At 48.7% G+C, this 12,941-nt stretch overlaps 1 protein-coding gene across 2 annotated transcripts in view; it reads right to left on the bottom strand.

The window, feature by feature from the left end:
- The window catches only part of RABL6 (RAB, member RAS oncogene family like 6), a 61,501-nt gene that overhangs the window by 6,516 nt on the left and 42,044 nt on the right, over window positions 1–12,941 (bottom strand). For both annotated transcript variants that reach the window (XM_064468626.1, XM_064468628.1), the window contains exons 10-12: window positions 10,825–10,987; window positions 1,098–1,316; window positions 56–410 (exon numbers count right to left, since the gene is read on the bottom strand). In XM_064468626.1, the coding sequence (XP_064324696.1) occupies window positions 56–410; window positions 1,098–1,316; window positions 10,825–10,987 (737 nt within the window). The remainder of the gene's footprint in view (window positions 1–55; window positions 411–1,097; window positions 1,317–10,824; window positions 10,988–12,941) is intronic.

Below are 12,941 nucleotides of genomic sequence, written 5' to 3'. Positions count from 1 at the left end.
AACACTTCAAGCTCAGCTTCACAGCAGCACACAGCAATTCATGCATCTTATTTACCATTTTCTTCTTCTGGCTGTCAGAATCCTCGCTTTCAAAGTCTGGGTCATCCATAACAAATGAGAGCATCTGAGTAGCTATTGGTCCCTCTTGATCACTGTCAGACTCCTCTAGCTTTTCCTCTTTGACGACTTTCTGCTTGAGAGCATGTCCTTTGCTTTGGGAAGTGGTCTTTGGGGCCTGGACTGCTGCTGGGGTGGCAGCAGCAGCAGCAGCAGCTGGCAGGCTAGTGTTGAGCTTGCTGCTGGTGGTTCTTTCGGATGCAGAATGTGGAGGTAAATTGTCAGGAGGCTTCAGGTCAGTTGCTTTGGTCAAAATTGCTTCACTCTGTGGTTTCAGAGAATTTCTGGAAGACCTGAGAAGAAACAAACAAATTGTCAGAGCCTGCCTGTACACACTCCCACTCTGTAAAGCAAAGCACAAACACCAATTAATAGCTGAGCCTGCCTCAAGGGCTGCAATGTGCATCTCAACAGGAGAGTCAGTTCATCCGAGGGGGGTGTGTGTTCAAACACGTATCACTCAGAGGCTGAAGATGGTCCTCACTCACCCCTGAGGATGCTCATGCAATGCACAGGTGCCTGCGCCATTGGGCCACGCCTGAATACCACCAACAAGATGTGGTATATGGAGAACATTGTCCAGTTCATTGTTCTCCAGCACAGGGTGTGGTGAACGACATCCACTCCCCTCAGCACAAGACTTGATTCCTCTGTCCTCCTCACACTGCTATGAACAGACATTCAGGCGCTCAGTTACAGTCTCTTGTTCAAACTTGAGACAAAGGCTGGGCCATTCCCATGCAGAAATGTACCGGCAACCACAGGAGCACAGTGCTCAAAGGCATGCTGCCTAGGTGCGGTGCAGAAAACACTGCATAAAGCAGTTGCACCTGAAGTAAACAGAGCCCCTGCTTACAGCTGAAGGAACAGGCTGATAGAGACAGCATGGCTTCCCAGAGGCCTCACCAAAGCCAGTGGCAGGACGGAGATGAGGCCCAAGTTTGCCAGCACAACCCCACACTTCAGGCTGTGCTTCGTACCTTTTTTTTTCCTGCTCTGTGCCAATATCTTCATCAGGTATGAGTACAACCTTAGAGTCCTTCACCTCTTCCTCTTCCTCCTCCTCGCTAGAGAGAGTGACGTTCTTGCTGGGCACCCGTTCTGCTGCCAGCATTGGTCTATTGGGGATTTTGTCATCCAGATCCAGATCATCTTGGAAACCTGCCACCATGGGGTTCCCCCCGGGTGCCTCTCCATCACTGCAAAATAGACAATGATCAGACACAGCACCCCTAGGGTGTCCTAGGACAGACATGCCTCCCCTCAAAAGCAGACTCTCGCTTGCCTGGCTTTTCCAGCCAACTTCATGGTCAACATCCCTCTGTGCAGAGCAGCTGCACTGCCAGCCCTCCCCCTACACATTGCCCAGCCGCTGCCCCGTTCAGGCCGGACCTGCACCCTGTGGGCTGCAGAGATGGCACATGCCCTGTACAAAATGGGCCACAGAAGGATGTGTCACACAGTGGCTGCTACTGCTCAAGCCGAAAATAACTGGCTGGAAAAGGTGAGCCTCAGTGCTACAAAACAGCCTGTTGCTTCAGCTCTATCAGAACATCTCTGGTCCAACATGCAAGGACCAGCCAATTAAACCTGGGAACTGCCTGCCTTAATCACCACATCCTGTAATTAAACCTGATCATGTACTGCTGCTACCATGGGACTTCACTTGCAGCTATTAGCTTCCTGGAATTATTTCTATTTCTCTGGTGCTCCCTGAAGCAGGCAGCTACCCAGACACCATAACCATGCTTTAACATTCCCCAAATTAAATTAACCTAAGGACACACTTCTAGATCTAGGAGTCTGTCAGACTCCCTGGATGTAATACAGTTATGTGTTCAGAGGCATCTTGATAGAGAGCTTCGCAGCTGAAATTACCAGCTGAGGCTTCCTGTCTAAATATTCCCAGGACTCAACAATTTTAATACTTTCTGAAGGATTTGCTCATGTCAGGAGTACAGATAACTTCCCCAGCCTCGGCTGATGAGCCTGTGTATCACCTTTCCTCAACCTATTTGCTTTATCTGCAACAGGTACCCAGCTCCTTCCTGATAACCTACCATGCACAATAGTCACTGTCCTTTTAATGACTCGATATGGATTGTACAAACACAGCCTTCGTTTTTATGCAAAGGCAAAAAAAAAAATAAGATGAGATATGGATATGATAGATTTCAGATGCACAAAAGGAACCACAAAACCCTAAAATCCTTAATCTGGAAGAAGGTGGCATTCCCAGTCACCAGGAAATGGCCAGCACTGGAAGAGACAATGGAAGATGGTGTGCTGATGGGCTGGGAAATGCCCAGGCCCTAACGGAGTCTGGCTGATGGTACTACTCATTCTGGCTCTTCTTATGGCTAGGTACTGGTTTACAAGTTAGTTTTAAAGAATTAATACATCTGCCAACAGATAATGGAGTTATTTGTCACATATGGGACACCATACTTACAACAACTGGTGTGGCACATTGAGAGTGATTACAACCAATGCTTGTCTGGGTTAGAGGGCTAAGATCAGGGCTAACACCCACTCCCTCCTTCTGCTTTTGGTGTGGCTCCCTCTGTTCTCCGGACTCACAGCGCAGCTCCCAGCTAAGCAGAGACAGGCTGCTGAAGAGCCCCTTCATCATTAACACTGCTGCTCTCATACCGAGCCAGAAAGGAGGCACACAGCCCATCCCACTCAAAGGAGAAGAAAACTGGTGCCCAAAACAGCCTCCAAGGCTGGAGGAATCACAAGTGAGTGATTTTTGAGGTCTGTGAAGCACTGGCAGGGTTTCCTCTTGAAATGCACTGAAAAGAAAATGGAGTTGCATTCTAAAAATGACAGGATATTATTCTGAATTAGTGACACTGCATTTCTTTAATACGTCACAGCTCTATTAAGCACAGGGACTCCTCAGAGATTGCTGCCACTGCTCTTGTACTGCACACCGTACGAGACTTGCAGCCTTTAAAGCATTCCCAGCCCGAGCAGAACATCCATGTGTGTACACACACCCACACTAAGTGGGTCATCTCCCTTTGCAGTCAATACACTGCCTCCATCTATAACTTCCACACAAATAGTTGAGTGACCGGTTAAGAGCAAAGCATTGGAGTGAATATACGTCAGGAGAATCACTGTATAAACAAGGTCTGACAATGCAAAATTAGTATCAGCTTGTGGTCCTGAGGTTCCAGCTGGAAGGAATTCAGAGCATGCAGAAACAAGCACATTGCACCACTCTCTCCAGCACTTGACGCGCTGCCAAGACTGCGCTAGTGTTGAGCCAACGTGTTTGCAAGCAGAGGTACCCACCAAAAATGACTATGCTTGCCGAGGTCTGCATCTGAGCTACTGATCAAAGAGCACATTGGGTTTTCCTCAGTGAGTCCTCTGTTGCGTACACAGAATGGCTGCTGGTGATCAAACAAATCCTGCTGCAACCTGAGTACATGGTGGTCTCAAACTCGGCTTGACCGTGTTCCACCAGCCCCACTGTGGGGCCAGCGAAGCCAGCCCTGCGGGCAGCCAGCAGGATCCTCTCGCCACATCAGTTTTTGGGGCTAGAGAAAGAGGAAAACCCCAAACTTTAATAAAGCAGATAAACTGAAGGTAAGACACGCTGCAGGATGATCCTGCATGACTATATTCTAGGAGATGGACATCTTCTAGTGTGAACTGAACAGTGTCCTCAGCTTCTGTCACTTGGTCTAGCGCAGCAGATGTCATAAAAGCAAAGAACCATTTCAAAGCCCTTCAGATATAAGGAAAAGGAAATCTAACCAATGTTTAAGACACATGTCTAGTGATGCTGAGAAGACTCAACAGGAATACTGTTAGGTTAGGAGCATAAACTTGGTTTCAGACACCTACAGCCCACCCATGGACCTTGGCCAGCCTGGACCAGCAGGAAGGAAGAGGGGAGCCTATTTGGAGCCAGATTAGCTCCTCTGGTACACACTGGCTCAGGGGCATCAGGCTAGTGAGCAGCAAATTAAGTGCTGAAATGGCAAATTGGGAGATTGAACTTCCTTCCTAATTAACCGGTAAAGAAACTGATTTTGGGAGTTCTTTTTATTGGAAGCTAGAGAAACATAACATGCCAGTAAAGAAAACCCAGGACTCCATTATCTCTGTAGATTTGTGCTGTGATTTAGCTATAGCAACACCAAGAGATGTCAGTAGGTGCTGAAAGTCTCGGCAGCTGTCTGATCTTTGGGCAAGAGCAGCCCTGTTCCACAGGCACCAGCTCACCCCTCACTGCTGGCAAGCTTCAGAAAAAAAAAGTGGTTTTTTTCTAACATTACTGCTCCATGTCAACTCTTGCTCCGTTGTTTAGAGACATTGTGGAGCAGGGAATGGGAGAAGTTCACATGACATCATTGCAAAAAAATCAAGAATTCCCTACATCACCAAAATGGGTGAGAAATACCAGACTTTACAGCCTGTTTCTGAAGCTCAGAAGTAAAAAGCAAAAGAATTCTTACAAATGGAAGCAAAGACAGTCCTGAGTTCAGGAAGTAGTTTGGCTACACAGCATAACATCTTCCTTCCAACAAGGAGAACAAGACCATCCCCTCTTCCCCAAGGAGTTGCCCTCTATGTGAGCAAGCAGCTGTAGTGTATGGAGCTCTGCCTGGGGACGGGTGAGGAGCCAGCTGAGAGTTTATGGGTGAGGATTCAAGAGAGGACATGTAGAGGTGACACTATAGTGGGTGCCTGCTACAGGCTGACTAGAAGGAACAGGTGTGACAGGCCCTCTACAAAAAGACAGGAGCAGCCTCATGTTTGCAGGCCCTGGTCCTCATGGACTTCCACCATGCCTGTTTGTGCTGGAGGGACAAGACAGCAGAACATAAGCAATCCAGGAGGTTCCTGGAGTGCATTGATGATCTCTTCCTCCACTGAGTGACAGAGGAGCCAATGAGGAGAGGTGCTCTTCTGGACCGCCTACCCACAAAACATGAGGGGCTGGTTGAGAAGGTGACAGTTCAAAGGCAGCCTTTGTGGAGTTCAGGATCCCAGGGGCAGGGAGGCGGGTAAAAAGCAAGCTGGACTTCAGGAGAGCAGACTTTGGCCCCTTCAAAGATTTGCTTGGAAGAATCCTATGAGATAAGGCCCTGGATGGAAGGGCTCAAGAAAGCTGGTTAATATTCAAGGCTCCTCCAAGCTCAACAGCGGTCCATCCCAGCGTATGAGGAGTCAGGCAAAAATGCTACAAGGCCTGTGTTGATGAACAAGAAGCTCCTGGACAAACTCAAACACAAAATGGAAGCATACAGAGGGTGGAAGGAAGAACAGGTAGCCTGGAAGAAATACAGAGACATTGTCCAAGTATCCAGAGATGAAATCAGGAAAACTAAACCCCTAGAGGAATTGAATCTGGCCAGGGATTTCAAAGACAACAAGAAGGACTTCTGTAAGTACCTGGGAGGCAAAAGGAAGACTATGGAAAGTGTGGGCGCATTCCTCAGTGAGACAGGGAACTTGGTTACACAGGACATGGAAAAGGCTGAAGTACTGAATGCCTTCTTTGCCTCAGTCTTTACTAGCTTTCAGGAATCCCAGGCCCCAGAGACCAGGGAGATAAAGTGGAGCAAGGAAGATGTATTGTTGGTGGAAGAGGATCAGCTCAGGGATCCTGGCCAAAGCAAAACTGGACATCCATGGGCCTGGATGGGATGTAGCCACAAGTGCTGAGGGAGCTGGCAGATGTCACTGCAAAGCCACTCTTGATAATCTTTGATCAGTCATGGCAACTGGGAGAAGTGCTTGAAGACCTTCCTGAAGAGGAAAGCACAATGTCACTCCAGTCTTCAAGAAGGACAGAAGAAGGACCCAGAGAACTACAGCCCAGCCAACCTCACCTTGTTCCCTGGTAAAGTGATGGAGCAGTTAATCCTGCAAACTATTTCCAGGCACATGAATGATAAGAAAATCATCAGGAGTAGTCTGCATGGATTTACCAAGAGTAAGTCATGCTTGACCGACTTGATAAAAGTCTATGATGCAGTAACTGGCCTGGTAGATGAGGGGAGAGCAGTGGATACCCAGACTTAGTAAGGCCTTTGACACTGTCTCCCATAGGGAGATCCTCATAGGGAAGCTGCTGACATACTGGCTGGATGAGCAGACACTGAGGCGGACTGAAAACTGGCTGAATGGCTAGGCCCAGAGGGTGGTGATCGGTAGCACAAATCTAGTTGGAGGCCAATAACTAGCAGTGTGCCCCAGGAATCAATACGGGGCCCAGCCCTGTTTATCATCTTCATTAATGACCTGGATGATCGGGCTGTGTACGCTCAGCAAGTTTGCAGATGACACCAAACTGGGAGGGGTGGCTGATGTGCCAGAGGGCTGTGCTGCCACCCAGAGGGACCTCATCAGGTTGGAGAAATGAGCGGACAGGAACCTCCTGAAGTTCAACATGGGGAAGTCCGAAGTGGGGAGGAACAACCCCATGCATCAATACACGCTGGGGGGCACCCAGCTAGAAAGCAGCTTGGCAGAAGACGGCATGCGGGTCCTGGTGGACACTAAATTGAACACAGAGTCAGTAATGTGCCCCTGCCACAAAGAAGGCTGATGGTATCATGGGCTGCATTAGGCAAAGTACTGCCAGCAGGCTGAGGGAGGCAGTGCTCAGCACTGGTGAGGCCACACCTGGAGTGCTGTGTCCAGTTCTGGGTGCTCCTCAGTACTAGAGAGACATAGATATACTGAGATAGTCCAATGAAGGGCAACAAAGATGATTAAGTGACTGGAACATCTCTCACATGAGGAACGGCTCTCAGGCATGATAAGGGGGACTGCTTAGCCTAGAGAAGAGAAGGCTTGGGGGGACCTTATCAATTTATTTGAATACCCGAAGGAGGGTGCAAAGAAGACGGAGCCAGGCTCTTTTCAGTGGCGCCCAATGACAGGACAAGACGTAAGGGGCACAAACTGAAACACAGGAGGTTCCCTGTGAACATCAGGAAATGCCTTTTGCACTGTGAGGGTGAGCGAGCACTGGCACAGGTTGCCAAAGAGGTTGTGGAGTCTCCATCCATGGAGATATTCAAAAGCCACCTGGACATGGCCCTGGGCAACTGGCTCTAGCTGAGTGGCCCTGGTTGAGCAGGGAAGTTGAACCAGATGACCTCCAGAGGTGCCTTCCAACCTCAGCCATTCTGTGATTCTGTGAACATAACTATCTCTGCTTCAGACATGAAATGCACTGTGCACTAAGGTGTTCTCTCATGAGCTAACTGCAAGACTCCTGCCTATGGACGGCAAGGCAATTCCTCTTATTTGGGTAACAGAAGTCACTTTAGAAATTCTGAACACACAGCCCACTCTTCTGCCACATCTTCAGTGGCTCTTCAGTTTCAGAGCTTACACTTGGTTACAGCACACCTAGAAGAAATGCTGGCAAGCTGCATAAGCTTAACATTCAGATACCTGTTTAAAAACATTCAGGAGACCTGAATGCCTCTCTCTAGTATGTTCTCAGGCTTTGTTCCTCACTCAGATACAAGGGGAAAACAGCCTCCAGTATTTCATTTTTTAAAACAAAAAACACCTCCATTAGGTCTGAGTGGTTTCACAGAACTTTTGTGTTCTTTAGGTCAGAGATAAATTTCTGCAGCAGTAGATTTTGTTGCAACTACAACAGCCTACTCACTGCAGTAGAAGCTGATTATTAGGGATGGTGCTTACAGAACTCTTACGTTGCTCCTGGGCATCATGGGGTTGTAATTGGCATCCTGAAAGAAATCAATTATTGCAGGTGATGGTCAGAACCACATCTACATCTCTGAATTTCAGCACATCTGGCTTATTGTGGTAGGCCCTTTTTGGCAAAAAACCAGAAGGTAAAACTGCCAGACCACTGAGAAAACTGTAACTACATAAGAAACCAGAGCAAGACATGGATGCCAAGCTGCAGAGAAATAATGAGCATTTGAATTTTCAAGGATGTGCTGCAGGGTCTTCTCCTAGGGAAACAGAGCTGTTATAACTGTAGATCACAGGATGAAGCTGTGAACAAGTGTCCTCTCTTTGCTCTGTGAAAGCCCAATGGTGTCTCCCTTTCTGCCCCCATCAGCCCACATGCACTGGAAGGCTACCAAGACTGGGGACACAGCACAGGAAGGCATCACAGCAGCCAAGAACATGACAGCTCTACAACCAAGGAGCAGGGCTTTTCACCACCGAGATGCTCGAATTTTGTAGAGTTAAACACCTGTTTGCTTCCATTCTGGAGAAGACTTTGTTAAAGATTCAGCCTCCTACCCACAGCAAGAACTGGAGCTAAAGAGCTCAAAGGGCACGACAGGACCTAGTTTTTCAGCAAACCCCAGGAAGGTCATGTTTGGCTCTCCTGATATTTCCTTGTTAAACACACAAAAAAATCCCTGCTCAGCCACAGCTGCAAGCAAGATGCTTTGTAGGCCAGCATGCTTCTAGCAACCACCAGTTTTTTCTTTCCTTTTTTTATTTTTAAAATAAAACATCCACGTGTTCTACCATCACAAGGGATGATGATTCAGACTGACCTGCATTAGACAGGCATCGAGCCCCACACAGGGGATTGATTTCAAGTTGTTGTGGTTGAACTAGAGAACACTGAATCACAACAAAGGTGTCAAAAGATGCAGAATCCACCACATTCATAGATGAGCTGTATCAGCATTCAGTTACTCTCCTGGTTAATCCAGTGTTGATGACGAGGCAGCAAGCAAAGACTATTCTAAGCAGAGGGATGCAGAGCCGGTGAATATGCTTAGGTCACCTCTTAAGTGACAGTCTGCTTTCAGACAGCTTGCTGCACATCCTTTTGTCTGAGCAGCTCAGTGTACACAATCCCTTTTTTCTTTTTTTGGTTCAAAAACATCAAAGCCAGGAAAAGAAAAAAACGAAAAAAAAAAAAAAAAAGAAAAGAAAATCTAGCCTACAGCATAAGCACAGCTCTCTGCCATTTGGAGGACAGAATTATAGAATCACGGAATGGTTTGGGTTGGGAGGGACCTTTAGAGGCCGTCTAGTCCAACCCCCCTGCAGTGAGCAGGGACATCTTCAACTAGATCAGGTTGCTCAGAGCCCCGTCCAACCTGGCCTTGAATGCTTCCAAGGATGGGGCATCCCCAACCTCTCTGGGCAACCTGGGCCAGGGTTTCACCACCCTCACTGTAAAAATGTTCTTCCTTATATCCAGTCTGAATCTACCCTCTCTTAATTTAAAACCATTACAACTACTGCAACAGGCCCTACTGCAAAGTCTGTCCCCATCTTTCTTAGCTCCCTTTAAGTACTGAAAGGCCACAATAAGGTCTCCCTGAAGCCTTCACTCCTCCAGGCTGAACAACCCCAACTCTCTCAACCTGTCCTCGTAGCAGAAGTGCTCCAGACCTTGGGTCATTTTTGTGGCCTCCTCTGGACCCGCTCCAACATGTCCATGTCTTTCCTGTGCTGAGGAGCCCAGAGCTGGACGTGGTGCTGCAGGGGGGTCTCACCAGAGCGGAGCAGAGGGGCAGGATCACTGCCCTTGCCCTGCTGCCCATGCTGCTCGGATGCAGCCCAGGAGACAGTTGGCTTTCTGGGCTCCCAGCACACATTGTCAGTTCATGTCCATTCTTTTCACCCACCAGTGCCCCAAAGTCCTTCTCCACAGGGCTGCTCCCCATCCCTCCATCCCCCAGCCTGTGTTGGTGTTGGGGGTTGCCCCGACCCAGGTGCAGGACCTTGCACTTGGCCTTATTGAACCTCATGAGGTTCTCACAGGCCCACCTCTTCAGCTTGTCCAGGTCTCTTTGGATGGCACCCCGTCCCTCAGGCATGTCAACCTCACCACCCAGCTTGGTGTCTGCAAATTTGCTGAGGGTGCACTGTCTATGTCATTGATGAAGATATTAAACAGTGCTGGTCCCAGTATGGACCCGAGGGACACCGCTTGCTACTGATCCCCATCTGGACATTGAGGTCCAGATGTGACCATGCAACCAATTCCTCATCCACTGAACAGTCCATCCATCAAATCCATATTTCTCCAATTTAGAGAGAAAATGCTGGGAAGGAACATTAGAAATGGACAGAGAAAAAGAAAGGCACCGCCTAAGACTTCTCTGGAATCTTCAGGCAAGCATGCAGTGACACTCCCAAGGGTGTCACTGGACACCCAATGACCCTCTCCATCCTTCCTTCCAGAATCCCACTGAGCCACACAGTGCCCCAAGGTGTCCTCCAACAGACACAAACCCCTTTATAACGCCTCATGAATGGCAGTACCAGGCCATGAAGGGGGCTGGCCATGCTTTATGTCTCTACAGTGGGGAAGTATTCGTTAGACAAAACATAATATCCCTGCAAAGTGCACTGTGTTCCAAAAGGAAAGTATCTCAAATGTTTCAGCACATTTGGCCAGAAGAGAAATCCCTTCCTGACCCAAAGCAACCCAGCTGTTTAACACTGAGCATGAAGGCAAGACAGCAAAACTAGGAAGGTGATAACCAGGTTTTACTGCTGTTCCTCGTTCCCAGGAAGCAGTATGTATCATTACATGGGAGACAGTGAACATTACAACTGGCCGTACCACAGCCAGAAAGGCTTTGGGGCAGCTAGCTGCTCTGCAAATGCTTTCTGAACAGTTGCAACATGTTAGCCAGGGCTGAGCCATCATTCAGACTGCACATCCAGGTATATCCCTGTCTAACCCTCCCTCCATCCTCCTTTCCTTACCTTTCGCTATCGACATGGTGCTTACTCTGCAGTTTCCCTTTGTCCTTCTGTGGGGCTGGGTCTTCTAGAAAGCTGTGGTCCAGGCTGTCATCGGGAACAAAGTCCTCCACGCTCTGTACTTTTGCAGGGGCTTCAGGGTGGGGAGGAGTGGCAGCAGCAGGATCTGCATTAGCAACCATAGTTGTGAAACACAGAGTTTACCGTAACAAGCAAGACAGAAATTTGCTTTTTACAGATCTATCCTGCCCAAGCCCCTCTCTCCGGGGCTTGGAGGGTTCGAGATAATGACAGATTTGGTTGGAATGTGCTAGATGGAATTTATAGCTGTTATTGCTGTTTAGCTATTAATGGACAGGCTCCTGTGCTTGCCATGTGGCATGCCTGCCTTACTGTATGTTAGAGTCTAGTGCTTGTTAGTGGCTGCTTTTTGCTTTCACTGCTTGCTGTACTACCATGCTGCTGATCACCTTACTCTGCTGTGCCTGGGAACATTGTGATAACAGCAATGGCCGGGCACCTGGGCTGGCAGATGGCCAGGGCATCACTGCTGGTTCTGTGCTGCTGCACTGGGCAGGCTGGAACTCCAGTGTGAACTTGAGTCAAAGGGACTGTGTCCTGTGGATGAGTCCATGTGGGAGCAGGACACCCCGAAGCATCTGTGGCTGTGGATAAGCCCGTGCCAGAGCAGGTACATTTTAAAGCGTCTGTGGCTGCGGTTATGTCTGTGCCACAGCAGGTATGCCTCTGAAGGGACTGCGTCCCAGGGATAAGTCCACACTGGAGAAGGTACACCTTGAAGCAGCTATGGCTGTGGACAAGTCCATGCAGCAGCAGGTACACCCTGAGGCATCAGTGGCTGTGCAGGAGGTCATGCTGGAGCACATCAAAGCGTGTGGCCATGGATAAGCCCATGACAGAGAAGGCACGCCCCTGGAGGAACCACAGCCATGGGCAAGGCCAGGTTGGAGCAGGTTTACTTCTGAAGGGACTGTGGCTGTGGGTAAGGCCACGATGGAGCAGGTACATCTCTGAAGGCATTGTGGCCCATGCAGAAGGCCACACTGGAACAGGCGCACCTCAAAGCAACTGTGGCTGTGGATAAGTCTATGCCACGGCAGGTGTGCCCCTGGAGAGACTGTGGCTTATAGATAAGGCTCCACTTGGAGCAGGTACACCCCTAAGGGCCTGCAGTCGGTGGATAAGTCCAAGCCAGGGCAGGGGCAAGGGGAGGAGTTCATTGCAATGTTAAATCCAATGGTCTGATCCAAAGGGACCAGGGTGGAGATTGTAATGGAAATACCTTTAAATTGTTGCAACCTGGGTTTGAGTTGCATGTAATGGGAATTACTATAGCAGGAGCCGCTTGTTGCTAGCCAGGCTAGGAGCAAGGAGAAGAGTGGGAGGAGTTCATTGCAATTTTAAACCCTATAACTTGGCCCAAAGGGACCAGGGGTGGAGACTGTAATGGTGCTACCTTTAAATTGTTGTAAACTATGGTTTGAGTAGCATTTTATAGGAATTACTATAGCAGGAACCACCCGAACCAATGGAGGACAAGCCTTACAAGAAGCAGTGTGAGTGCAGCAATGACCTGACCTGAGCTGGCTTTGGTGCCCAGGAACTCCACACAACACCCCACCTCTCCTGCCCTGAGTGACCCCCATAAGAGATGGAACCCAAAGTCACGGACTGAATAAACTCAGTGGACATTTTGTGGACATTTGTGGGCATTTAAAGATACTTTACAGGGGTGGTCCATAGACTAAGGGAATGATATCTGGGTATTGTATTACATTATATCAACGAATGGGAAGGGGGGGTGGTTAATGAGGTTGTACTGGATAGTGTTGGACCTGAGCATGATGTAAATGGTATGGACTAAGGGATGGATACTGTCCTGGTTTCAGCTGGGACAGAGTTAATTTTCTTCATAGTACCTAGTATGGGGCTATGCTTTGGATTTGTGCTAAAAAGTGTTGATAATGTGGAGATGTTTTAGTTGTTGCCAAGTAGTGCTTCCACTAGCCAAGGACTTTTTCAGCTTCCCATGCTCAGCCAGGTGCACAAGAAGCTGGGAGGAGACACAGCCGGGCCAGCTGAGCCCAACTGACCAAAGG

The sequence above is a fragment of the Phalacrocorax carbo genome, chromosome 18 (assembly GCF_963921805.1).
Source record: "Phalacrocorax carbo chromosome 18, bPhaCar2.1, whole genome shotgun sequence".
NCBI classification, from domain to species: Eukaryota; Metazoa; Chordata; class Aves; order Suliformes; family Phalacrocoracidae; genus Phalacrocorax; species Phalacrocorax carbo.
Note: the sequence above shows the minus strand (reverse complement) of the source record. Positions and strands in the feature narration are given on the sequence as shown.